Raw genomic sequence first — 27,993 nt, 5'->3', positions numbered from 1 at the left:
CGTTGGAACACGTACTGAACAGAAGAGACACTCCCAGTGCTGCATTAATGTATTTATTTAAAAATATAATCCGAGTGCCTTATCAATGACTTATTTACATAGCGCTTCAAACATGTCCAGGGTGCGTTTAATTTCCCTGATTTGTTTGGCCAGAGCATGAATCGGATGCATGGTCCTGTCCAGTTCCTCACAGCGAGCCATCAACGTGTACATGCCCTGCGGGGAGAAGACAGTTACACGTATGACACATGCACAAGCTGCGCTCCCTCTACATACCGCCAGCCTGACACGGGCCTATAACTGATGTAACAGCGAGACAGGCGATATATGGATTAAAGCGCATACGAAGGTTAGTGTGTGTAGAAGGCTGCGGTATAAGGAGGTTAGTGTGTATACAGTAGAATGCTGCGGTATATGGAGGTTAGTGTGTATAGAAGGCTGCGGTTTAAGGTTGGTGTTTGTATAGAAGGCTGCGGCATAAGGAGGTTAGTGTGTATAGAATGCTGCGGTACAAGGAGGTTAGCGTGTATAGAAGGCTGCGGTATAAGGAGGTTAGTGTGTATACAGTAGAATGCTGCGGTATGAGGAGGTTAGTGTGTGTAGAAGGCTGCGGTATAAGGAGGTTAGTGTGTATACAGTAGAATGCTGCGGTATATGGAGGTTAGTGTGTATAGAAGGCTGCGGTTTAAGGTTGGTGTTTGTATAGAAGGCTGCGGCATAAGGAGGTTAGTGTGTATAGAATGCTGCGGTACAAGGAGGTTAGCGTGTATAGAAGGCTGCGGTATAAGGAGGTTAGTGTGTATACAGTAGAATGCTGCGGTATGAGGAGGTTAGTGTGTATAGAAGGCTGTGGTATAAAGAGGTTAGTGTGTATACAGTAGAATGCTGCGGTATATGGAGGTTAGTGTGTATAGAAGGCTGCGGTTTAAGGTTAGTGTTTGTATAGGAGGCTGCGGCATAAGGAGGTTAGTGTGTATAGAATGCTGCGGTACAAGGAGGTTAGCGTGTATAGAAGGCTGCGGTATAAGGAGGTTAGTGTGTATACAGTAGATTGTTGTGGTACGAGGAGGTTAGTGTGTATACAGTAGATTGTTGCGGTATAAGGAGGTTAGTGTGTATACAGTAGAATGCTACGGCACAAGGAGGTTAGTGTGTATAGAATGCTGCGGTACAAGGTTAGTGTGTATACAGTAGATTGTTGCGGTATAAGGAGGTTAGTGTGCATACAGTAGAATGCTTCGGCACAAGGAGGTTAGTGTGTATAGAATGCTGCGGTACAAGGAGGTTAGTGTGTATACAGTATGCTACGGCACAAGGAGGTTAGTGTGTATACAGTAGAATGCTACGGCACAAGGTTAGTGTGTATAGAATGCTGCAGTATAAGGTTAGTGTGTATACAGTAGAATGCTGTGCTACAAGGTTAGTGTGTATAGAATGCTGCGGTACAAGGAGGTTAGTGTGTATACAGTAGAATGCTGCGCTACAAGGTGGTTAGTGTGTATAGAATGCTGCAGTATAAGGTTGGTGTGTATACAGTAGAATGCTGTGCTACAAGGAGGTTAGTGTGTGTAGAAGGCTGTGGTATAAGGAGGTTAGTGTGTATACAGTAGAATGCTGCGGTATGAGGAGGTTAGTGTGTATAGAAGGCTGTGGTATAAAGAGGTTAGTGTGTATACAGTAGAATGCTGCGGTATATGGAGGTTAGTGTGTATAGAAGGCTGCGGTTTAAGGTTAGTGTTTGTATAGAAGGCTGGTATAAGGAGGTTAGTGTGTATAGAATGCTGCGGTACAAGGAGGTTAGTGTGTATACAGTAGAATGCTGTGCTACAAGGAGGTTAGTGTGTGTAGAAGGCTGCGGTATAAGGAGGTTAGTGTGTATACAGTAGAATGCTGCGGTATGAGGAGGTTAGTGTGTATAGAAGGCTGTGGTATGAGGTTAGTGTGTATACAGTAGAATGCTGGGATATGAGGAGGTTAGTGTGTATAGAAGGCTGTGGTATGAGGTTAGTGTGTATACAGTAGAATGCTGCGGTATGAGGAGGTTAGTGTATATAGAAGCGCAGGCTGCAGTATAAGGAGGTTAGTGTGTATACAGTAGAATGCTGCGGTATAAGGAGGTTAGTGTGTATACAGTAGAATGCTGCGGTATAAGGAGGTTAGTGTGTATACAGTAGAATGCTGCGGTATAAGGAGGTTAGTGTGTATAGAAGGCTGCGGTATAAGGAGGTTAGTGTGTGTATACAGTAGAATGCTGCGGTATAAGGTTAGTGTATATAGAAGCGCAGGCTCCAGTATAAGGAGGTTAGTGCGTATAGAAGGTGGCGGTATAAGGAGGTTAGTGCATATAGAAGGTGGCGGTATAAGGAGGTTAGTGCATATAGAAGGTGGCGGTATAAGGAGGTTAGTGCATATAGAAGGTGGCGGTATAAGGAGGTTAGTGCATATAGAAGGTGGCGGTATAAGGAGGTTAGTGCATATAGAAGGTGGCGGTATAAGGAGGTTAGTGTATATAGAAGGTGGTTAGGGTGTACAGCATGGCCAAAAGTTTTGAGAATGAAACCTATATTAATTTTCAGTTATTTAGGAAGTCTGCTGCCTCAGTTTTTATGGTAATTTGCACATACTCCAGAATGTCATGAAGATCTGATGAATTGCAATTAATGGCAAAGTCCCTCTTTGCAATGACAATGAACTTAATCCCAAAAACATTTCCACTGCATTTCAGCCCTGCCACAAAAGGACAAGCTGACATGTCAGAGATTCTCTCGCTAACGCAGGTGAGTGTGACGAGGACAAGGCTGAAGATCACTGTCATGCTGATTGAGTTAGAGCACAAGTTCTCAAACTCTGTCCTCAGGACCCCACACAGTGCATGTTTTGCAGGTCACCCAGCAGGTGCACAGGTGTATTAATTACTCACCGACACATTTTAAAAGGTCCACAGGCGGAGCTTATTGTTTCACTTGTGATTCTGTGAGGAGACCTGCAAAACATGCAGTGTGTGGGGTCCTGAGGACCGAGTTTGAGAACCTGTGAGTTAGAGTAACAGACTGGAAGCTTTAAATGGAGGGCGGTGTTCAAAATTATTGTTCTTCCTCTGTTAATCATGGTTACCTGAAACACCTGCAGTCATTGCTTTGCACGAAAAGGGCTTCACGGGCAAGGATATTGCTGCTAGTAAGATTGCACCTAAATCAATCATTTATCGGATCATCAAGAATTTTCAAGGAGAGAGGTGCAATAGTTGTGAAGAAGGCTTCAGGGCGCCCACCAGTGCAGAGCTTGCTCAGGAATGGCAGCAGGCAGGTGTGAGTGTATCTGCAGTCACAGTGATGCAAAGACCTTTGGAGGTTATCCTGGTGTTAAGAAGGGCAAAGAAGCCACTTCTCTCCAGGAAAAACATAGGGACAGACTGATATTCTGCAAAAGGGACAGAGATCGGACTGCTGAGGACTGGGGTAAAGTCATTTTCTCTTACGTCCTAGAGGATGCTGGGGACTCCGTAAGGACCATGGGGTATAGACGGGCTCCGCAGGAGACATGGGCACTCTAAAGACTTTAGAATGGGTGTGCACTGGCTCCTCCCTCTATGCCCCTCCTCCAGACCTCAGTTAGATCCTGTGCCCAGAGGCGACTGGATGCACTGCAGAGGAGCTCTCCCTGAGTTTCTCTGAAAAAGACATTTTGTTAGGTTTATTATTTTCAGGGAGCACTGCTGGCAACAGGCTCCCTGCATCGTGGGACTGAGGAGAGAGAAGCAGACCTACTTCAGTGATAGGCTCTGCTTCTTAGGCTACTGGACACCATTAGCTCCAGAGGGTCGGAACACAGGTCTCGCCCTCGCTGTTCGTCCCGTCGCCGTCCTCACAGAGCCGGAAGATAGAAACCGGGTGAGTATAAGAAGAAAAGACTTCACAGGCGGCAGAAGACTTCAGATCTTCACTGAGGTAACGCTACGCACCATTGCTCCCACACATACACACGCAGAAGGCACTGTACGGGTGCAGGGAGGGGCGCCCTAGGCAGCAATATTAACCTCAAGGGACACTGGCTAAATATATTAGATACTGCGGAGGCAGTATATTGAAAAACCCCCGCCAGTATAAAGAATTTGAGCGGGACCGAGGCCTGCCGTTGAGGGGGAAGAGCTTGATTCCTCAGCACTAACCAGCGCCATTTTTCTCCACAGCAAGCTGCAGAGAAGCTGCTCCCCGGACTCTCCCCTGCTGAGCAAGTACAGAGGGCAAAAAAGAGGGGGGGGCACATTTAATTGGCGCAGTGAATGTATTATTTATTCTATAAAAGAGCGCCGTACAGTCTGGGATTTTATTCCAGTGGCGCTGGCATACTCTCTCTCTGTCTCTCCAAAGGGCCTTATTGGGGGGCTGTCCCCATAATTGTATATCCCAGTGTGTGTGTCGGCATGTCTGAAGCGGAAGGCTCGTCTAAGGAGGAGGTGGAGCAGATGATTGTGGTGTCTCAGTCGGCGACACCTGATTGGATGGATATGTGGAATGTTTTAAATGCAAATGTGTCTTTATTACATAAAAGATTGGACAAAGCAGAGTCCAGAGAAAAAGCAGGGAGTCAATCCATGGCTTTGACTGTGTCACAAGGCCCTTCGGGCTCTCATAAACGTCCCCTGTCCCAGGTAGCAGACACTGACACCGACACGGATTCTGACTCCAGTGTCGACTACGATGATGCAAGGTTACACCCAAGGGTGGCCAAGAGTATTCATTATATGATTATTGCAATAAAAGATGTTTTGCATATCACTGATGACCCCTCTGTCCCTGCCACGAGGGTGCGCATGTTTAAGGAAAAGAAACCTGAGGTAACGTTTCCCCCATCTCATGAGCTGAACGCTTTATTTGAAAAACTTGGGAAACTCCGGACAAGAAACTGCAGATTCCCAAGAGAATTATTATGGCGTATCCTTTCCCCGCACAGGACAGGTTACGGTGGGAATCCTCGCCCAGGGTGGACAAGGCTTTAACGCGCTTGTCCAAAAAGGTGGCGCTACCGTCGCCAGACACGGCAGCCCTCAAGGATCCTGCTGATCGCAGACAGGAGACTACCTTAAAATCAATTTATACACATACGGGTGCCTTGCTCAGACCAGCAATAGCGTCGGCATGGGTGGGTAGAGCAATTGCTACATGGGCAGATAACTTGTCATCTGACATTGGCACCCTAGATAAGGATACCATTTTATTAAGCTTGGGTCATATTAAAGACTCAGCGTTATATATGAGAGACGCTGCGAGAGACGTTGGGCTGTTGGGTTCAAGAGCCAATGCCATGGCAATTTCTGCTAGGCGAGCCCTGTGGACCCGCCAATGGACGGGTGATGCCGATTCAAAGAGACATATGGAAACTTTGCCTTACAAGGGTGAGGTTTTATTTGGGGAGGGTCTCGCGGACCTGGTTTCCACAGCTACCGCGGGTAAATCTTTTTTGCCTTATGTTCCCCACAGCAAAAGAAAACACCTCAATATCAGATGCAGTCCTTTAAGTCGCATAAGTCCAGAAGAGGTCGGGGCTCTTCCTTCCTCGCCAGAGGTAAGGGTAGAGGGAAAAGTATGCCTGCTACGGCTAGTTCCCAGGAAGAGAAGTCATCCCCGACTTCTACAAAATCCACCGCATGACGCTGGGGCTCCACTGCGGGAGTCTGCGTCGGTGGGGGCACGTCTTCGACTCTTCAGCCAGGTCTGGGTTCTGTCAGATTTGGATCCTTGGGCGATAGAAATTGTATCCCAAGGCTACAAACTGGATTTCGAAGAAGTGCCTCCTCGACGATTTTTCAAGTCGGCTTTGCCAGCTTCTCCCCCAGAGGACGAAATAGTTTTAGCTGCAATACAAAAGCTGTGTCAACAGCAGGTGATTATCAAGGTTCCCCTAATACAACAGGGGAAAGGGTACTATTCAACCCTATTTGTGGTCCCAAAACCGGATGGCTCGGTCAAACCCATTCTGAATCTAAAATCCCTAAACCTGTATCTAAAAAGGTTCAAATTCAAGATGGAATCTCTCCGGGCAGTGATCTCAAGCCTGGAAGGGGGGGGGGGGATTTTATGGTATCACTAGACATAAAGGATGCATACCTTCATGTCCCCATTTATCCTCCTCATCAGGCGTACCTGAGATTCGCTGTACAGGACTGTCATTACCAGTTTCAGACATTGCCGTGTGGGCTGTCCACAGCCCCGAGGATTTTCACCAAGGTAATGGCGGAAATGATGGTGCTCCTACGCAGGCAAGGAGTCACAATTATCCCATACTTGGACGATCTCCTGATAAAGGCGAGATCGAGAGATCAGTTGCTGAAAAGCGTGTCACTCTCCCTGAGAGTGCTGCAGCAACACGGCTGGATCCTAAATCTGCCAATGTCGCAGTTGATTCCAATGACACGGCTATCATTTTTAGGCATGATTCTGGACACGGAAAAGAAGAGTGTTTTTCTCCCAACGGAAAAAGCCCAGGAACTCCAGAGCATGGTCAGAGACCTGTTAAAGCCAAAAAGAGTGTCAGTTCATCAATGCACTCGAGTACTGGGAAAGATGGTGGCGGCCTAAGAGGCCATCCCCTTCGGCAGGTTCCATGCGAGGACATTTCAGTGGGACCTTCTGGACAAGTGGTCGGGGTCCCATCTACAAATACATCAGAAAATAAGCCTGTCCCCCAGGGCTAGGGTGTCTCTCCTGTGGTGGCTGCAGAGTGCTCACCTTCTAGAGGGTCGCAGGTTCGGCATTCAAGACTGGGTTCTGGTAACCACGGACGCGAGCCTCCGAGGATGGGGAGCAATCACACAAGGATGAAATTTTCAGGGACTGTGGTCAAGCCAGGAGGCTTGTCTACACATCAACGTGCTGGAATTAAGGGCCATATACAACGGCCTACGACAAGCGGAGACTCTTCTTCGCGACCTACCTGTTCTGATTCAATCGGAAAACGTCACAGCAGTGGCTCATGTAAACCGCCAAGGCGGGACAAGGAGCAGAGTGGCAATGGCGGAAGCCACCAGGATTCTTCGCTGGGCAGGAAATCACGTAAGCGCGCTGTCAGCAGTCTTCATTCCGGGAGTGGACAACTGGGAAGCAGACTTCCTCAGCAGACACGATCTCCATCCAGGAGAGTGGGGTCTTCATCAAGAAGTTTTTGCAGAGATAACAAGTCGTTGGGGGCTTCCTCAAATAGACATGATGGAGTCACGCCTCAACAAGAAACTTCGGAGGTATTGTTCCAGGTCGAGGGACCCTCAGGCTGTAGCGGTAGACGCCCTGGTGACACCCTGGGTGTTTCCGTCGGTCTATGTCTTCCCTCCTCTTCCACTCATCTCAAAAATACTGGGAATCATAAGACTAAAAAGAGTCCAGACAATACTCATTGTTCCGGATTGGCCTCGAAGGGCCTGGTATTCAGATCTTCAGAAAATGCTCACAGAAGATCCGTGGCCTCTTCCTCCCAGGGAGGACCTGTTGCAGCAGGGGCCCTGCGTGTTCCAAGACTTACCGTGGTTACGTTTGACGGCATGGCGGTTGAACGCCAAATCCTAGCTAGGAAAGGTATTCTGGGGGAAGTCATCCCTACTCTAATAAAAGCTAGGAAGGAGGTGACGGCGAGACATTATCACTGTATCTGGAGGTAATATGTATCTTGGTGTGAAGCCAAGAATGCTCCTACTGAAGATTTCCACCTGGGCCGTTTTCTCCATTTTCTGCAGACAGGAGTGGATATGGGCCTAAAGTTAGGCTCCATTAAGGTGCAGATTTCGGCCCTGTCAATATTCTTTCAGAAGGAACTGGCTTCTCTCCCAGAAGTCCAGACTTTTGTAAAGGGAGTGCTGCACATCCAGCCTCCTTTTGTGCCCCCAGTGGCGCCATGGGACCTCAACGTAATGTTACAGTTCCTTAAGTCACACTGGTTTGAACCTCTTCAAACAGTTGAGTTAAAATTTCTCACTTGGAAAGTGGTCATGTTGTTGGCCTTGGCATCTGCGAGGCAGGTGTCCGAATTGGCGGCTTTGTCTCACAAAAGCCCCTATCTGATTTTCCATGTGGATAGAGCAGAGTTGAGGACTCGTCCTTAATTTCTGCCTAAGGTGGTTTCATATGAACCCAACCTATTGTGGTGCCTGTGGCTACGGGTGACTTGGAGGATTCCAAGTCCCTTGATGTGGTCAGGGCCTTAAAAGTTTATGTAGCCAGGACGGCTCGGGTTAGGAAAACAGAGGCACTGTTTGTCCTGCATGCAGCCAACAAGGTTGGCGCTCCTGCTTCTAAGCAGACTATTGCCCGCTGGATCTGTAACACGATTCAGCAGGCACATTCTACGGCTGGATTGCCATTACCAAATTCTGTAAAGGCCCATTCCACTAGGAAGGTGGGTTCTTCTTGGGCGGCTGCCCGAGGTGTCTCGGCATTACAACTTTGACGAGCAGCTACTTGGTCGGGTTCAAACACTTTTGCTAAATTCTATAAGTTTGATACCTTGGCTGATGAGGACCTCATGTTTGCTCAATCGGTGCTGCAGAGTCATCCGCACTCTCCCGCACGGTCCGGAGCTTTGGTATAATCCCCATGGTCCTTACGGAGTCCCCAGTATCCTCTAGGACGTAAGAGAAAATAAGATTTTAAACCTACCGGTAAATCTTTTTCTCGTAGTCCGTAGAGGATGCTGGGCGCCCGTCCCAGTGCGGACTAAATTCTGCAAGGCTTGTATATAGTTATTGATTACATAAGGGTTATGTTACAGTTTTGATCAGTCTCTGGCTGATGCCGTTTTGTTTCATACTGTTAACTGGTTCGTATATTCCATGTTGTACGGTGTGGATGGTGTGGGCTGGTATGTATCTTGCCCTTAGATTAACAAAAATCCTTTCCTCGTACTGTCCGTCTCCTCTGGGCACAGTTCTTTAATTGAGGTCTGGAGGAGGCGCATAGAGGGAGGTGCCAGTGCACACCCATCTAAAGTCTTTAGAGTGCCCATGTCTCCTGCGGAGCCCGTCTATACCCCATGGTCCTTACGGAGACCCCAGCATCCTCTACGGACTAGGAGAAAAAGATTTACCGGTAGGTTTAAAATCTTTTTTCTGATGAATCCCCTTTCAGATTGGGGCATCTGGAAAAATGCTTGTCCAGAGAAGTAAAGGTGAGCGCTTCTGTCCCGATTCCAAAAGTGGCGATTCTCCAGATACCCCAATCTGAGAATGCGGCCCATGACACTTTACTGATTACCTTAGCGCGTGTGGTAAATCAACAAGGTCATTGCCACCAGCAGAAGAACCTTTTGGGTCAAGCCCAGGGGTGAGCTCCTGCTCTCACCCCCAAACACAATTATTAATATGTAAAAATTAGGTAACATGAGCCTCTTGGGCTTGGCTGTGAAAACACTAATTCCAGAATTAAGATTTTTAATCCAAGTCAAAACTTCAAAGCTTTTAGTTATAGAATAAGAAAGGTTACATATATAATAGTTTAAATCAGGGGTGGGGAACCTTTGGGCCTCCAGCTGTTGTTGAACTACACATGACAGCATGCCCTGCTAGTTTTGCTATTTGGCAATATTAAAACAGTTGCAGGGCATGCTGAGATGTGTAGTTCAGTAACAGCTGGAGGGCCGCACAACCCCTGGTTTAAATAGTCACACAAGAAATTACAATTTCAAGAATCCCATTGAGAACTTGTGGTCAATCCTCAAGAGGCGGGTGGACAAACAAAAACCCACAAATTCTGACAAACTCCAAGCATTGATTAGGCAAGAATGGGCGGCCATCAGTCAGTATGTGGCCCAGAAGTAGATTGAGAGCATGCCAGGGTGAATTGTTGAGGTCTTCAAAAAGAAGGGTCAACACTGCAATTATTGACTCTCTGCATAAACAACGTAATTGTTAATAAAAGCCTTTGACACTTATGAAATGCTTGTAACGTTAGTTCAGTATACCATAGTAACATCTGACAAAAAGGTCTAAAAACACTGAAGCAGCAAACTTTGTGAAAACCAATACTTGTGTCATTCTCAAAACTTTTGGCCATGGCTGTACATTACACTTTAGCTGTAGGGGTGGTGCGTATGACAGAAGGCAGGACTTATCATAGCTCATCCAATACCTTCTAATAGGCTCCACCCCTTTGATGGTAAGAGGTGTGTCCATATAAAAGGGCAGCCCTTGTGTAGTGTGAAGCCCTGCTGCAGCACGCTTATGGCAATGTGTTATGTAGCATAATTGGCTGAAATGTGGGTGCAAAGGCATATTAGGCAAGGGCTACGACGGGACTTTGCACTTGATTGATAGACTGTAGGAAAAATATTAATATGTATAATTAATTTGGAGAATTGTGAATTAGGCATCTTGTTAATGTAGAAAAGTGCAATAAATATATACATTTTCACTTAATGAATGAGATCCCCTAATGTACACATTTTCCAGGGTGTGTCCATTTAGCAATATACTGATTTATGTGAGGTGCTTAGCATAATTTTGGCCAAACATACGGGCTCACCAACTGCAAGTAGGTGACCTGTTCACGGTTGGTAGGCCCATATTCTGCTAAACACCTCAAATGTACTGTTACATTGCTGAGTTTATTATAATTATTCTGATTGGCAGTGTTTAATATTTAGAGAGAGTGCACTTGCATTGGAAAAGCACATTAAAAAGCCCCAACTAAACCACATGTTCTATAAGAAAGTCGCGTTAACGTGTTGTTCTGCCACACCCTCTTTACTCATCATCCTAAGAGGCGGAGGAAATATAACTATAGAACAGGGATCACAAGGACAAACCTGCGTATAAGCTGTAGCCTATGCCCCCCGATGTAAAGCAGGGTACAGTACATAGGTTTAAATATTTCCATGCAATATCCTGGTGATGTCGCCGCCTGTAATTACCTTAATGCTCATATCCACAGACTCTCCCAGACTGTCCACTGAATCCCTGTACGTCTGGATGTATCCCACGCTGAGCGCCGTCATCTGACAAATACACAAGGGATACAAGACTTCACACGTGCGTAACTAGCGCAGTGAGAGCGCCGCACCTTTCCAGTGCGATCGCTGTCGCGCTAATTGTGCATTAAAACTACAACACGCAACTAAAGCACAATATTGTGTATTCCAGTCATTTTCCGTCACTAGGAGCTATATAAATGGGTATGGGACTCAGGGTCGACACCCATTGGTCAACAGTGGCTAGGTCGACACAGCCATTAAGTCAACATGAATATGTTTTTTGTTGTCTTTTTCTCCGTCAAGTGACCAGGAACCCCAATTAGTGCACCGCGTCCCCTTGCATGGCTCGCGTGCGCTCGGCACAGGTTACCATTCCCAATTGTAGTCCACGTGGATCGTAAAGTAAGAAAAGTTAAAAACTCGTGTCGACCGTTTTTCATGTCGACCTAATGGCCGTGTCGACCTAGCCACTGTTGACCAATGAGTGTCGACCCAGAGTCCGGATACCATTTATGTGAACACTTTGCTGGTTTATAAAAGGACAGCGCCCACTTTGTGCAATGCTAAATCACCCAAGATAACGCGGCACTGCCAGGCCCCCATCACACACCGGTGGCACCAAACGTAATGGAAACGAGGAGGCAATAAGGACGGCGCGTTGTTACTCCCAGAATAATGCTGCTTCCTGCCTGCGATTCACCCCGAGAACCCAGCAGCCGAGCGCGATTTATACGGGGGCGACAAATATCTTACGTTCTGTATTGTGCCGTTCAGACTCTTCATCATTTGGTCGACCTTCAGGGCGACGTCTTGCGTGAGGATTTCCAAATCTTTCAGCACCTCCAGGTCGATGGGCGGGATGTCGGCCTTACTTCGCTGCAGCGCATGATGGCGGACACCGGCGTCGGCTGAGAAGCAAAGAAATATTAGCATTAGGTATTATAGCCAGTAGCTGTCACGCCCACTCGGTCAGTCTGTGTGCGCTGAGGAGGCAGAGCCCGCCCTGGCGCAGCGCCAATCCTCTCTTTATTTCCGTACACTATTAAATCATTCATGAGTGTACAAGATGGAATACTGCGGAATGGAAAACATCTCTAGACCCTGGCTCCAACTCACGGAAGTAACGTGCTTAGGGGTATATTCAATTAGCGTCGGATCCATTCCGACATGCATTTGTCGGAATGGATTCTACAACCCCTATTCAAATCTCATCTCAATTCGACTTTCTCAAGTCAAATTGAGATGAGGGACCCAGAGGAGGGGGAGGGGGGAAGCCAGTGGGGACAGGCGCCGGCAGACGCAGGAGATCAGCGCTACAGTAGCGCTGCAGGAGGATGTCACACAGCCGCCCGACCTCACGGCAGTGTCCACCCGGCTCCAGCAAGCGTGACCTCACTTGCTGGAGCCGGGTGGAAGCTGCCGTGAGTGGTGCGGCTGTGTGACATCCTGCTGTAGCGCTCATCTCCCCTGGCTGCCCGCGGCTGTCTCCCGTCTCCCTGCGGCTCTCCCCCCCCCCTCCTTCTCTGGGTCCCACATCTCAGTCCGATATTTTTTTATGTCAGACTGAGATGGTTGAAAAGGGGGCCAAAACCGACACAGGCACGTGGATCGGCAGCTATTCCGCCGATCCACGTGCTTTTCGACTAGTCGAATTCATCGACTTGTCGAAAAATTTTGGGTTATATTGAATAGGTCGAATCACGATTCGACCTTAAAAAGTCAAAAACTGCTGTCTTTTCGACAGACGGCAGCTTTCGACTTCAAATGAACATACCCCTATAAGTGTGCCTCTATTATCAAAAAGTGTCCAATCAGCGTCTTTGTAAGAATGCGTCTTGTCAACCGGCAAAAAGAGTAAAAAAGGAAGTGGGAAATTCCTTTGTTATTGTTATATTATATTTTGCCTTGTGGCGGAAAAAATAGGATTTTACTTACCGGTAAATCTATTTCTCGTAGTCCGTAGAGGATGCTGGGGACTCCGTAAGGACCATGGGGAATAGACGGGCTCCGCAGGAGATAGGGTACTTTAAGAAAGCTTTGGATTCTGGGTGTGCACTGGCTCCTCCCTCTATGTCCCTCCTCCAGACCTCAGTTAGAGAAACTGTGCCCAGAGGATATCAACAGTACGAGGAAAGGATTTATGTAACCTAAGGGCGAGATTCATACCAGCCACACCAATCACACCATATAACCTGTGATAAACTACCCAGTTAACAGTATGAACAAGTAACATAGCCTCGGTTCAAGACCGACCAACTATAACATAACCCTTATGTAAGCAATAACTATATACAAGTCTTGCAGAAGAAGTCCGCACTTGGGACGGGCGCCCAGCATCCTCTACGGACTACGAGAAATAGATTTACCGGTAAGTAAAATCCTATTTTCTCTAACGTCCTAGAGGATGCTGGGGACTCCGTAAGGACCATGGGGATTATACCAAAGCTCCCAAACGGGCGGGAGAGTGCGGATGACTCTGCAGCACCGATTGAACAAACAGGAGGTCCTCCTCAGCCAGGGTATCAAACTTATAGAACTTTGCAAAGGTGTTTGACCCCGACCAAGTAGCAGCTCGGCACAGTTGTAGTGCCGAGACACCTCGGGCAGCCGCCCAAGAAGAGCCCACCTTCCTAATGGAATGGGCCTTAACCGATTTAGGCAATGGCAATCCTGCCGTAGAATGCGCCTGCTGAATCGTGTTACAGATCCAGCGAGCAATTGTCGGCTTTGAAGCAGGAGCGCCAACCTTGTTGGCCGCATACAGAACAAACAGAGCTTAAGTCTTCCTGATCCTAGCTGTACTGGTCACGTAAATCTTCAAAGCCCTGACCACAACCAGGGACTCGGAGTCCTCCAAGTCCTGTGTAGCCACAGGCACGACAATAGGTCTGTTCATATGAAAAGATAAGACCACCTTGGGCAGAAATTGAGGACGAGTCCTCAACTCTGCCCTATCCACGTGAAAAATCAGGTATGGGCTTTTATATGATAAAGCCGCTAATTCCGAAACACGCCTTGCAGAAGCTAAGGCCAACAACATGACCACTTTCCAAGTGAGGTATTTCAACTCCACTGTTTTGAGTGGTTCAAACCAAGGTGACTTGAGGAAACTTAATACCACGTTAAGATCCCAAGGCGCCACCGGAGGTACACAGGGAGGCTGAATATGCAGCACTCCCTTCACAAAAGTCTGTACTTCAGGAAGAGAAGCCAATTCTCTTTGAAAGAAAATGGATAAGGCCGAAATTCGGACCTTTATGGACCCTAATTTTAGGCCCAAATTCACTCCCGTTTGAAGGAAGTGAAGCAGACGGCCCAAATGGAACTCCTCCGTAGGAGCAGCTCTGGCCTCACACCAAGAAACATATTTCCGCCATATACGGTGATAATGTTTCGATGTCATATCCTTCCTAGCCTTGATCAGGGTAGGAATGACCTCCTCCGGAATCCCTTTTTCAGCTAGGATCCGACATTCAACCGCCATGCCGTCAAACGCAGCCGCGGTAAGTCTTGGAACAGACAGGGCCCCTGCTGCAGCAGGTCCTGCCTTAGAGGAAGAGGCCACGGATCTTCTGTGAGCAACTCTTGCAGATCCGGATACCAAGTCTTCCTTGGCCAATCTGGAACAATGAGAATTGTTCTGACCCTTCTTAGTCTTATTAATCTCAACACCTTGGGTATGAGAGGCAGAGGAGGAAACACATAGACCGATCTGAACACCCATGGTGTCACCAGAGCATCTACCGCTACCGCCTGAGGGTCTCTTGACCTGGCGCAATACCTCTTTAGCTTTTTGTTGAGATGGGACACCATCATGTCTATTTGAGGCAGTCCCCACCGATCCACGATCTGTGTGAAGACTTCTTGATGAAGTCCCCACTCTCCCGGATGCAGGTCGTGCCTGCTGAGGAAGTCCGCCTCCCAGTTGTCCACCCCCGGGATGAACACTGCTGATAGTGCGCTTACATGGCCTTCCGCCCAGCGCAGAATCCTGGTCGCCTCTGCCATGGCCACTCTGCTCCTTGTGCCGCCTTGGCGGTTTACATGAGCCACTGCCGTGATATTGTCCGACTGAATCAGAACCGGTTTGTTCTGAAGCCACTCCTCCGCCTGGCGTAGGGCGTTGTAAATGGCCCTTAACTCCAGGACATTGATGTGGAGACAAGTCTCTAGGCTTGACCAGAGACCTTGGAAATTTCTTCCAAGTGCGACAGCCCCCCAACCTCGGAGGCTCGCGTCCGTGGTCACCAGGATCCAGTCCTGAATGCCGAACCTGCGACCCTCTAGAAGGTGAGCACTGTACAGCCACCACAGGAGAGATACCCTGGCCCTGGGAGACAGGGTGATCCGTTTCTGCATATGTAGATGGGACCCGGACCATTTGTCCAATAGGTCCCATTGGAAAGTCCTCGCATGGAACCTGCCGAAGGGGATGGCCTCGTATGAAGCCACCATCTTCCCCAGAACCTTTGTGCAATGATGCACCGAAACCTTTTTTGGCTTTAAAAATAAGAATTTACTTACCGATAATTCTATTTCTCATAGTCCGTAGTGGATGCTGGGGACTCCGAAAGGACCATGGGGAATAGCGGCTCCGCAGGAGACTGGGCACAAAGTAAAAGCTTTAGGACTAGCTGGTGTGCACTGGCTCCTCCCCCTATGACCCTCCTCCAAGCCTCAGTTAGGATACTGTGCCCGGACGAGCGTACACAATAAGGAAGGATTTTGAATCCCGGGTAAGACTCATACCAGCCACACCAATCACACCGTACAACTTGTGATCTGAACCCAGTTAACAGTATGATAACAGAAGGAGCCTCTGAAAAGATGGCTCACAACAATAATAACCCGATTTTTGTAACTATGTACAAGTATTGCAGACAATCCGCACTTGGGATGGGCGCCCAGCATCCACTACGGACTATGAGAAATAGAATTATCGGTAAGTAAATTCTTATTTTCTCTAACGTCCTAGTGGATGCTGGGGACTCCGAAAGGACCATGGGGATTATACCAAAGCTCCCAAACGGGCGGGAGAGTGCGGATGACTCTGCAGCACCGAATGAGAGAACTCCAGGTCCTCCTCAGCCAGGGTATCAAATTTGTAGAATTTAGCAAACGTGTTTGCCCCTGACCAAGTAGCAGCTCGGCAAAGTTGTAAAGCCGAGACCCCTCGGGCAGCCGCCCAAGATGAGCCCACTTTCCGTGTGGAATGGGCTTTTACAGATTTTGGCTGTGGCAGGCCTGCCACAGAATGTGCAAGCTGAATTGTACTACAAATCCAACGAGCAATCGTCTGCTTAGAAGCAGGAGCACCCAGTTTGTTGGGTGCATACAGGATAAACAGCGAGTCAGATTTTCTGACTCCAGCCGTCCTGGAAACATATTTTCAGGGCCCTGACTACGTCCAGCAACTTGGAATCCTCCAAGTCCCTAGTAGCCGCAGGCACCACAATAGGTTGGTTTAAGTGAAATGCTGAAACCACCTTAGGGAGAAATTGAGGACGAGTCCTCAATTCTGCCCTGTCCGTATGAAAAATTAGGTAAGGGCTTTTATAGGATAAAGCCGCCAATTCTGATACACGCCTGGCTGAAGCCAGGGCTAACAGCATTACCACTTTCCATGTGAGATATTTCAAGTCCACAGTGGTGAGTGGTTCAAACCAATGTGATTTTAGGAATCCCAACACTACATTGAGATCCCAAGGTGCCACTGGAGGCACAAAAGGAGGCTGTATATGCAGTACTCCCTTGACAAACGTCTGAACTTCAGGAACAGAAGCTAGTTCTTTTTGGAAGAATATCGACAGGGCCGAAATTTGAACCTTAATGGACCCTAATTTGAGGCCCATAGACAGTCCTGTTTGCAGGAAATGCAGGAATCGACCCAGTTGAAATTCCTCCGTAGGGGCCTTCCTGGCCTCGCACCACGCAACATATTTACGCCAAATACGGTGATAATGTTGTACGGTTACATCCTTCCTGGCTTTGATCAGGGTAGGGATGACTTCATCCGGAATGCCTTTTTCCTTCAGGATCCGGCGTTCAACCGCCATGCCGTCAAACGCAGCCGCGGTAAGTCTTGGAACAGACATGGTCCCTGCTGGAGCAGGTCCTGTCTTAGAGGTAGAGGCCACGGGTCTTCCGTGAGCATCTCTTGAATTTCCGGGTACCAAGTCCTTCTTGGCCAATCCGGAGCCACGAGTATAGTCTTTACTCCTCTCCTTCTTATGATTCTCAGTACTTTTGGTATGAGAGGAAGAGGAGGGAACACATACACTGACCGGTACACCCACGGTGTTACCAGAGCGTCCACAGCTATTGCCTGTGGGTCCCTTGACCTGGAGCAATATCTGTCCAGTTTTTTGTTGAGGCGAGACGCCATCATGTCCACCTTTGGTTTTTCATGTGGAAGACTTCTGGGTGAAGTCCCCACTCCCCCGGGTGAAGATCGTGCCTGCTGAGGAAGTCTGCTTCCCAGTTGTCCACTCCCGGAATGAACACTGCTGACAGTGCTATCACATGATTTTCCGCCCAGCGAAGAATCCTTGTCACTTCCGTCATTGCCCTCTTGCTTCTTGTGCCGCCCTGTCTGTTTACGTGGGCGACTGCCGTGATGTTGTCCGACTGGATCAATACTGGCTGACCCTGAAGCAGAGGCCTTGCCTGACTTAGGGCATTGTAAATGGCCCTTAGTTCCAGGATATTTATGTGAAGTGACGTTTCCATGCTTGACCACAAGCCCTGGAAATTTTTTCCCTGTGTGACTGCTCCCCAGCCTCTCAGGCTGGCATCCGTGGTCACCAGGACCCAATCCTGAATGCCGAATCTGCGGCCCTCTAGGAGATGAGCACTCTGTAACCACCACAGGAGAGACACCCTTGTCCTTGGAGACAGGGTTATCCGCTGATGCATTTGAAGATGCGATCCGGACCATTTGTCTAGCAGATCCAACTGAAAAGTTCTTGCGTGGAATCTGCCGAATGGAATCGCTTCGTAAGAAGCCACCATCTTTCCCAGGACCCTTGTGCACTGATGCACTGACACCTGGCCTGGTCTTAGGAGTTTCCTGACTAGGTCGGATAACTCCCTGGCTTTCTCTTTCGGGAGAAACACCTTTTTCTGTACTGTGTCCAGAATCATCCCTAGGAACAGCAGACGTGTCGTCGGAATCAGCTGTGATTTTGGAATATTTAGAATCCATCCGTGCTGTCGTAGTACTATTTGAGATAGTGCTACTCCGACCTCTAACTGTTCTCTGGACCGTGCCCTTATCAGGAGATCGTCCAAGTAAGGGATAATTAAGACGCCTTTTCTTCGAAGAAGAATCATCATTTCGGCCATTACCTTGGTAAAGACCCGGGGTGCCGTGGACAATCCAAACGGCAGCGTCTGAAACGGATAGTGACAGTTCTGTACCACAAACCTGAGGTACCCTTGGTGAGAAGGGCAAATTGGGACATGGAGGTAAGCATCCTTGATGTCCAGAGACACCATGTAGTCCCCTTCTTCCAGGTTCGCTATCACTGCTCTGAGTGACTCCATCTTGAACTTGAACCTTTTTATGTAAGTGTTCAAGGCTTTCAGATTTAAAATGGGTCTCACCGAGCCGTCCGGCTTCGGTACCACAAACAGCGTGGAGTAATACCCCTTTCCCTGTTGTAGGAGGGGTACCTTGATTATCACTTGCTGGGAATACAGCTTGTGAATGGCTTCCAATACCGCCTCCCTGTCGGGGGTAGACGTTGGTAAAGCAGACTTCAGGAACCGGCGAGGGGGAGACGTCTCGAATTCCAATTTGTACCCCTGAGATACTACCTGCAGGATCCAGGGGTCCACTTGCGAGTGAGCCCACTGCGCGCTGAAATTCTTGAGACGGGCCCCCACCGTGCCTGAGTCCGCTTGTAAGGCCCCAGCGTCATGCTGAGGACTTGGCAGAAGCGGGGGAGGGCTTCTGGTCGTGGGAAGAAGCTGTCTGTTGCAGTCTTTTTCCCCTTCCTCTGCCCCGGGGCAGATATGAGTGGCCTTTTGCCCGCTTGCCCTTATGGGGACGAAAGGACTGAGCCTGAAAAGGCGGTATCTTTTTCTGCTGCGAGGTGACTTGGGGTAAAAAGGTGGATTTCCCAGCCGTTGCCGTGGCCACCAGGTACGATAGACCGCCCCCAAATAACTCCTCCCCTTTATACGGCAATACTTCCATATGCCGTTTGGAATCCGCATCACCTGACCACTGTCGCGTCCATAACCCTCTTCTGGCAGAAATGGACATCGCACTTACTCTTGATGCCAGAGTGCAAATATCCCTCTGTGCATCTCGCATATATAGAAATGCATCCTTTAAATGCTCTATAGTCAATAATATATTGTCCCTGTCCAGGGTATCAATATTTTCAGTCAGGGAATCCGACCAAGCCACCCCAGCACTGCACATCCAGGCTGAGGCGATTGCTGGTCGCAGTATAACACCAGTATGTGTGTATACTTTTAAGGATATTTTCCAGCCTCCTATCTGCTGGCTCCTTAAGGGCGGCCGTTTCTGGAGACGGTAACGCCACTTGTTTTGATAAGCGTGTGAGCGCCTTATCCACCCTAGGGGGTGTTTCCCAACGAGCCCTAACCTCTGGTGGGAAGGGATATAGTGCCAATAATTTTTTAGAAATTAGCAGTTTTTTGTCGGGAGTAACCCACGCTTCATCACACACTTCATTCAATTCATCTGATTCAGGAAAAACTACGGGTAGTTTTTTCACACCCCACATAATACCCCTTTTTGTGGTACTTGCAGTATCAGAGATGTGCAAAACCTCCTATATTGCCGTGATCATGTAACGTGTGGCCCTACTGGAAAATAAGTTTGTTTCTTCACCGTCGACACTGGAGTCAGTGTCTGTGTCTGGGTCCGTGTCGACCCACTGAGGTAACGGGCGTTTAATAGCCCCTGACGGTGTTTGAGACGCCTGGACAGGCACTAACTGAGCTGCCGGCTGTCTCATGTCGTCAACAGTTTTCTGTAACGTGCCGACACTGTCACGTAATTCCTTAATTACGGCCATCCATTCAGGTGTCGACTCCCTAGGGGGTTACATCACCATTATAGGCAATTGCTCCGCCTCCACATCATTTTCCTCCTCATACATGTCGACACACACGTACCGACACCCAGCACACACACAGGGAATGCTCTGATAGAGGACAGGACCCACTTAGCCCCTTGGGGAGACAGAGGGAGAGTTTGCCAGCACACACCAGAGCGCTATATATGTATAGGGACAACCTTACAATAAGTGTCTATCCCTTATAGCAGCTTATATCTGTTATTTTGCCAAATAAGTGCCCCCCTCTCTTTTTTACCCTGTTTCTGTAGTTGCAGGATGCAGGGGAGATTCTGGGAGCCATCCTACCAGCGGAGCTGTGTGGGAAAAATGGCGCTGTGTGCTGAGGAGATAGGCCCCGCCCCCTTCACGGCGGGCTCTTCTCCCGCTTTTTTCTGGAAAACTGGCACGGGTTAAATACATCCATATAGCCCAGGAGCTATATGTGATGTATTTTTTGCCAAATAAGGTAAATTCATTGCTTCCCAGGGCGCCCCCCCCCAGCGTCCTGCACCCTCAGTGACCGAAGTGTGAAGTGTGCTGAGAGCAATGGCGCACAGCTGCAGTGCTGTGCGCTACCTTATGAAGACAGGAAAGTCTTCTGCCGCCGATTTATGGACCTCTTCTTGCTTCAGCATCTGTAAGGGGGCCGGCGGCGCGGCCCCGGGACCCATCCATGGCTGGGCCTGTGATCGTCCCTCTGGAGCTAATGTCCAGTAGCCTAAGAAGCCCAATCCACTCTGCACGCAGGTGAGTTCGCTTCTTCTCCCCTTAGTCCCTCAATGCAGTGAGCCTGTTGCCAGCAGGTCTCACTGAAAATAAAAAACCTATTTAAACTTTTACTCTAAGCAGCTCAGGAGAGCCACCTAGATTGCACCCTTCTCGTTCGGGCACAAAATCTTAACTGAGGCTTGGAGGAGGGTCATAGGGGGAGGAGCCAGTGCACACCAGCTAGTCCTAAAGCTTTTACTTTGTGCCCAGTCTCCTGCGGAGCCGCTATTCCCCATGGTCCTTTCGGAGTCCCCAGCATCCACTAGGACGTTAGAGAAAGGTTCCTGATCAGGGCTATGAGCTCCTGAGCCTTCTCCACCGGAAGAAAAACTCTTTTTTGGTCTGTGTCTAGAATCAGGCCCAAAAAGGTCAGACGCGTTGCAGGTACTAGCTGGGATTTCGGTAAATTGAGAATCCAGCCGTGCATCTGCAACGTCTTCACGGACAGAGACACGCTGTCCAGCAACTTCTCCCTAGATCTCGCCTTTATAAGGAGATCGTCCAAGTACGGGATAATTGTGACTCCCTGCTTGCGCAGGAGCACCATCATTTCCGCCATTACCTTGGTGAAAATTCTCGGGGCCGTGGAAAGCCCAAACGGCAACGTCTGAAATTGGTAGTGACAATCCTGTACTGCAAATCTCAGAAACGCCTGGTGAGGGGGAAAAATCGGAACATGAAGGTACGCATCCTTTATGTCCAGGGACACCATCCAATCCCCTCCGTCCAGGCTGGCGATGACCATTCTGAGCGATTCCATTTTGAACTTGAACCTCTTCAAATACAGGTTCAGGGATTTTAGATTTAAAATGGGTCTGACCGAACCGTCCGGTTTCGGTACCACAAACAGGGATGAATAATAACCCTCTCCTTGCTGGAGATGAGGAACCTTGATTATCACCTGTTGAATGTACAATTTGTGAATTGCCGCTAACACTAGCGCCCTCTCTGACGGGAAGCCGGCAGAGCCGATTTGAAAAACCGTCGAGGGGGCATGTCTTCGAATTCCAGTCTGTATCCCTGGGAAACAATCTCTATTGCCCAGGGATCCACCTGTGATTGAACCCAGACGTGGCTGAAAAGACGAAGACGTGCCCCCACTTGATCTGACCCCCCCCCTTCCCCCCCGGAAAGCCCCAGCGTCATGCTGTGGACTTTGCGGAAGTAGGGGATGACATCTGCTCCTGGGAACTAGCTGAGTGCAGCTTTTTTCCCTTGCCTTTACCTCTGGCAACGAGGTTTTTTATTTTATTGGAACTTTGTAGTCAGCGGTTGACCGAAAGTGACCTCACCGCTGACCACAAAGTTCCCACCATTGGTTACAATGGAGCGCATAGGCGCTACATTGTAACACTGCCGTGTGCCGCCTGTCAGACAGTACAGGAGCACACAGCCGATCAGGAGGGTGCTACAACTTGGCGCTCCCTGATTGGCTGAAGAAACCCACTTAGACATCAGTCAGAGTGGGTTTCTGGCATTCGGGGAAAGGGGACCCATGTGCAAACATGGGTCCCCTTTCAGTGCGGGCTCGGTTGTCCGTTTTTTTATTTTATTCAAGTACGTGGATTACAAATGGATGCTACGAGGAGCCTGGTACCCTGGATCTGGTGAGTAGAATTTATTCAACAGGTACCCCTTGGATTCTACTGAAGAGGACCGATCCTCGTGTGAACATAAGGTAAGTATGTATGTATGTTTGTGTGGATGTATGTAATAAAACTTTACTTTCAAGGTGTGTGTGTATTGTCTTTTTTTGGGTATTTTTTTAGTAGTAGTACTACTACTACTACTACAGGTACCAGCGGGCCCGTTTTTCCGCCGCATGCTGGTACTTGTGGTTCTCCAAGTACCAGCATGCGGGGGAGGCTTGCTGGGCCTTGTAGTACTGCTACTAAAAACAATATCTTTTCATTTTCACAAAAGGCTATCAGCCCCCCATCCGCAGCCAATTGGATGGGGGGGACAGCTTCGGGCTTCACCCCTGGCCCTTGGGTGGCTGGGGGGGGACCCCTTGATTGAAGGGGTCCCCACTCCCCCAGGGTACCCCGGCCAGGGGTGACTAGTTGGATTTTTGATGCCACGGCCGCAGGGCACTATATAAAAGTGACCCCCGGCTGTGGCATTATCTGTCCAGCTAGTGGAGCCCGGTGCTGGTTTTAAAAATACGGGGGACCCCTACTCTTTTTGTCCCCCGTTTTTTTGGAACCAGGACCAGGCGCAGAGCCCGATGCTGGTTGCTTAAATATGGGGGAACCCATGTCATTTTTTCCCCCATATTTCTGCAACCAGGATCGGCTCAAAGAGCCCGAGGCTGGTTATGCTTAGGAGGGGGGACCCCACGCAATTTTTTTTAAAGTTTTACAGTGTTTATTTAAAAAAAAAAAAAAATAATGAACCCCAGCACGGATCACACAGATCCGGCCGAGATTCATTGTGATAAAGTCGGCAGTGTTTTGCTAATCACTGCCGTAAAAAACGGGAAAAAAACACGAATGACATCGGAACAAATGAAAAATCCGAATACGACAGCTTAGTAAATTAGGCGTAATAAATTCAAAAAGTTGCAGTTTTACACTTTCGATGTCATTCGTGATTGAACTTTGACCTTTTTCCGAAAATTACGAATGTTAGTAAATATACCCCATAGCGTTTATTCTAGAGCTTAGTAAACAAATGTCTCCCTGAGCATCTCTCATATACAAGGCAGCATCTCTGATATGCTCCATGGTCATTTGAATGGTATCCCTATCTAAGGTGTCCATCTCCGTAGATAAGGAGTCTGCCCATGACACGACAGCACTACAAACCCAGGCCGACGCCATGGCCAGCCTAACTATAGTTCCTGAATGTGTGTAAATGTGCTTCATGGTAATTTCCTGCTTGCGATCAGCAGGATCCTTGAGGGAAGCAGTATCCGGAGAAGGCAGTGCCACCTTCTTGGATAAGCGTGTCAGCGCCTTATCTACTTTAGGCGCAGATTCCCATCGTATCCGATCCTTCTGTGGAAAAGGATACGCCATGAGAATCCTTTTGGGAACATGGAGTCTCCTACCCGGAGATTCCCAAGCCTTTTCGCATAATTTGCTTAACTCAAATGAGGACGGAAACGTGACCTCAGGCTTTTTCCCTTTATACATGTGAACCCTCGTGTCAGGGACAGGGGGTTCCTCAGTAATATGCAAAACCTCTTTTATGGCAATAATCATGTACCTAATACCTTTTGCCACCTTCGGCTGTAATTTTGCATCCTCATAGTCGACACTAGTCAGTATCTGTGTCGGTATCTGTGTCAGCGACCTGGGATATGGGGCGCTTTTGAGACCCTGAAGGTCCTGGCACCACAGGGACAGGCACGGACTGGCTACCTGACTGATCCCTAGCTTCTGCCTTGTCTAACCTTTTATGCAGAAGATTTACATTTGCATTCAAGACATTCAGCATATCCACCCAGTCCGGTGTCGGCGTTGCCAATGGCGACCTGACATTCAAGCACTCCCCCTCCACATTAAGAGAGCCTTCCTCATCAAACATGTCGACACACACGTACCGACACACTGCACACACCCAGGGAAACTTTTTCTGAAGACAGTATTCCCTGAAAGGCCCTTTGGAAGTACAGAGAGAGAGTATGCCAGCACACACCCAGCGCAACAACCTGGAGACCAACACAGAATGCTTTTCCCCAGCAGCGCTGTATTATACTTTATTCCGCCAATTATGTGCCCCCCCCCCCCTCTCTTTTTAAACTCCCTTCACCGTGTGTAAGCAGGGGAGAGTCCGGGGAGCTTCCTCTCAGCGTTCTGTGGAGAGAGAAATGGCGCTGGTGAGTGCTGAGGGAGAAGCCCCGCCCCCTCGGCGGCGGGCTTCTGTCCCGCTCAAAATCGTGTAAAATGGCGGGGGCTCAATTATATACATGTACAGTGCCCAGCTGTACATGTATATACCTATTTGCCATCTAAGAGGTATTAATATTGCTGCCCAGGGCGCCCCCCCCCTGTGCCCTGCACCCATACAGTGACCGGAGTGTGTGAGGTGATGTGGAGCAATGACGCACAGCTGCGGTGCTGTGCGTTACCTCAGTGAAGCTGAAGGCTTCTGCCGCCTGAGACGTCTTCTTGCTTCTGTTCTTCTGGCTCTGTGAGGAGAACGGCGGCGTGGCTCCGGGGGTGGACGCCCAGGACGAACCTGTGTTCACCCCCTCTGAAGCTAATGGTGTCCAGTAGCCGAGGAAGCAGATCCTATCAGTTAAGTAGGTCTGCCCCTCTCTCCTCAGTCCCTCGATGCAGGGAGCCTGTTGCCAGCAGTGCTCCCTGTGAAAAAGTAAAAATCCAAACAAAAATGCTTTCTGTAGCAAAGAACTCAAGAGAGCTCCCTGCAGTGCACCCTTCATCCTCTGGGCACAGTCTAAAACTGAGGTCTGGAGGAGGGACATAGAGGGAGGAGCCAGTGCACACCCAGAATCCAAAGCTTTCTTAAAGTGCCCTATCTCCTGCAGAGCCCGTCTATTCCCCATGGTCCTTACGGAGTCCCCAGCATCCTCTAGGACGTTAGAGAAATAACTGTTGTAAAAACTGCCTCTAACCTATCTACTTGTGAGCGGATTTTAAATGAATTTGTACGGATGGTAGTCTGAACCCTCTCAGTCCCCTTCTTTCCATTTCACTACATTCCGCGGCGTAAATGGCTACCGTAGCAAGAATTGCAGGGCGGGGGGGAGTCGTAAGGGGGCAACAACAGATAGAAATTCCCCTGTAGGCGCTCACACTAACATTTTGAGAAGGGAGCTGGCACAAAAAGAGTAGTGGCTGGCCTGGCATCACCCCTGGATCCCTTAGCGGGCACAACCCCTGCTATAGTGCCGCCCCCCACTGTAACGGCAGACGGCTGGCAGCTGCAACGAATGTTTGAACGGCACAATTTTGCTACACTGTTATATCAGGACTATACGTGGAACTTTCAGGCAAATCTTACAATCTGGGAACAAGGCTTTCCTATGGGACCGGCTACACATCAGCAACAGGGCCGCGTCACGCTATCATGTAACATGCAGCGCAACATGTATGCAGTGCTTCCATGGAGGCTGCTCATTGGTTCGTGCTCAGAGAACGGCCACGGGTATATACTAGGAATGAGCAAATGTTTCCGCAGGAATACGCACCGTGCCGGGTGCTGGAGAGAAGAGCTGGGGGGAGAGACACCACCGACACACAGCCCGGGCCGGGGGGAGAGACACCACCGACACACAGCCCGGGCCGGGGGGAGAGACACCACCGACACACAGCCCGGGCCGGGGGGAGAGACACCACCGACACACAGCCCGGGCCGGGGGGAGAGACACCACCGACACACAGCCCGGGCCGGGGGGAGAGACACCACCGACACACAGCCCGGGCCGGGACACCACCGGCACACAGCCCGGGCCGGGACACCACCGACACACAGCCCGGGCCGGAACACCACCGACACACAGCCCGGGCCGGGGGGAGAGACACCACCGACACACAGCCCGGGCCGGGGGGAGAGACACCACCGACACACAGCCCGGGCCGTGGGGGAGAGACACCACCGACACACAGCCCGGGCCGGGACACCACCGACACACAGCCCGGACACCCCAGATATCACTCAGACACAGTAACAAATGCCCAGCAATAAGATACATGTGTCACAGTGATGTTAGATATAGGGGTCCACAGTAACTGCCCCCACAGTAGTAATTGCCCCCTGTGCAGTACAGAGTATAATACAGCAGCCGCAGGACCTCTCCCCAATCACCCCGGGGGCAGGCAGGAAGCACCCCTGGGGGGGGGGCAGCTGCTGGGGTGCGGGCAGGCAGGAAGCACCCCTGGGGGGGGCAGCTGCTGGGGGGGCGGACAGGTAGAAAGCACCCCTGGGGGGCAGCTGCTGGGGTGCGGGCAGGCAGGCAGGAAGCACACCTGGGGGAGCAGCTGCTGGGGTGCGGGCAGGCAGGCAGGAAGAAAGCACCCCTGGGGGGCAGGCAGGAAGCACCCCTGGGAGAGCAGCTGCTGGGGGGCAGGCAGGAAGGAAGCACCCCTGGGGGAGCAGCTGCTGGGGGGCAGGCAGGAACCACCCCTGGGGGGGCAGCTGCTGGGGGGGGCGGGCAGGAAGAAAGCACCCCTGGGGGGCAGGCAGGAAGCACCCCTGGGAGAGCAGCTGCTGGGGGGCAGGCAGGAAGGAAGCACCCCCTGGGAGGGAGGGGGGGCAGGAAGGAAGCACCCCTGGGGGAGCAGCTGCTGGGGGGCAGGCAGGAACCACCCCTGGGGGGGCAGCTGCTGGGGGGGGCGGGCAGGAAGAAAGCACCCCTGGGGGGCAGGCAGGAAGCACCCCTGGGAGAGCAGCTGCTGGGGGGCAGGCAGGAAGGAAGCACCCCCTGGGAGGGAGGGGGGGGCAGGCAGGAAGCACCCCTGGGGGGCAGCTGCTGGGGGCAGGCAGGAACCACCCCTGGGGGGCAGCTGCTGGGGGGGGGGGGGGGGCGGGCAGGCAGGAAGCACCCCTGGGGGGGCAGCTGCTGGGGTGCGGGCAGGCAGGCAGGAAGCACCCCTGGGGGAGCAGCTGCTGGGGGGCAGGCAGGAAGGAAGCACCCCCTGGGAGGGAGGGGGGGCAGGCAGGAAGCACTTCTGGGGGGGGCAGCTGCTGGGGGCAGGCAGGAAGCACCCCTGGGGGGGCAAGCAGGCAGGAAGCACCCCTGGGGGCAGCATGCTATGACTGTGCAGAAGCAGCCAGCGCCCGCTCCCCGCCCACACTCACACTCCCTCTCCGAGCTGTGCCGGCCGGAGCTCATCCTCACAGTGCTGGGGCCGCGGTGACCAGGAGACCGGGCGCCGAGCTCACATCCCGGCCGCTTCTTCCCGAACCGGTGCCGCTGCTGCTTAATGGGGCCCGGGGGGCGGAGCCAGCCTCCTGTCACTCACGCCACGCCCGCTCACAGAGCCGCCTCAGCCCGAGTCACAGGCGCCTCCCTGCCGGGTGTCAGTCATTGGCTGGACGTCACCGGGGGCGGTGAACAGGAGAGAGGGCGGGGCTACATTGATTGATACACTGAGAAGGGTGGGGCTAAATTATGGCGTTGCACAACAGCGAGAGGTGATGGGGCGGGGAATGGATGAGGGGGCGTGGCTACGTGCGCAACAGTGTGACACTGAGAGAGGGGGCGGGG

At 50.4% G+C, this 27,993-nt stretch overlaps 1 protein-coding gene across 1 annotated transcript; it reads right to left on the bottom strand.

The window, feature by feature from the left end:
* Nucleotides 1-37: 37 nt before the first annotated feature.
* BORCS6 (BLOC-1 related complex subunit 6) lies at nt 38-27,763 on the bottom strand. The gene is made up of 4 exons (XM_063941317.1): nt 27,585-27,763; nt 11,707-11,861; nt 10,894-10,977; nt 38-216 (listed from the first exon to the last, which is right to left on the bottom strand). Exons 1-4 carry the CDS (start codon nt 27,616-27,618, stop codon nt 91-93), a joined length of 399 nt encoding a protein of 132 aa, XP_063797387.1. The 5' UTR covers nt 27,619-27,763; the 3' UTR covers nt 38-90.
* Between the last annotated feature and the right edge of the window lie 230 nt (nt 27,764-27,993).

Source organism: Pseudophryne corroboree, chromosome 9, assembly GCF_028390025.1.
Source record: "Pseudophryne corroboree isolate aPseCor3 chromosome 9, aPseCor3.hap2, whole genome shotgun sequence".
NCBI classification, from domain to species: Eukaryota; Metazoa; Chordata; class Amphibia; order Anura; family Myobatrachidae; genus Pseudophryne; species Pseudophryne corroboree.
The sequence above is the reverse complement of the archived record's forward strand: the minus strand, read 5'-3'. Positions and strand labels throughout refer to the sequence as shown.

Coding starts and splice junctions, on each gene's coding strand:
- BORCS6 (XM_063941317.1), bottom strand. CDS start 27,618: ATGAGCTCCGGCCGGCACAGCTCGGAGAGGGAGT. Junction 10,978..11,706: donor TGAACGGCACAATACAGAAC/GTAAGATATTTG, acceptor TGTATTTGTCAG/ATGACGGCGCTCAGCGTGGG. Junction 217..10,893: donor CTGTGGATATGAGCATTAAG/GTAATTACAGGC, acceptor TTCTCCCCGCAG/GGCATGTACACGTTGATGGC.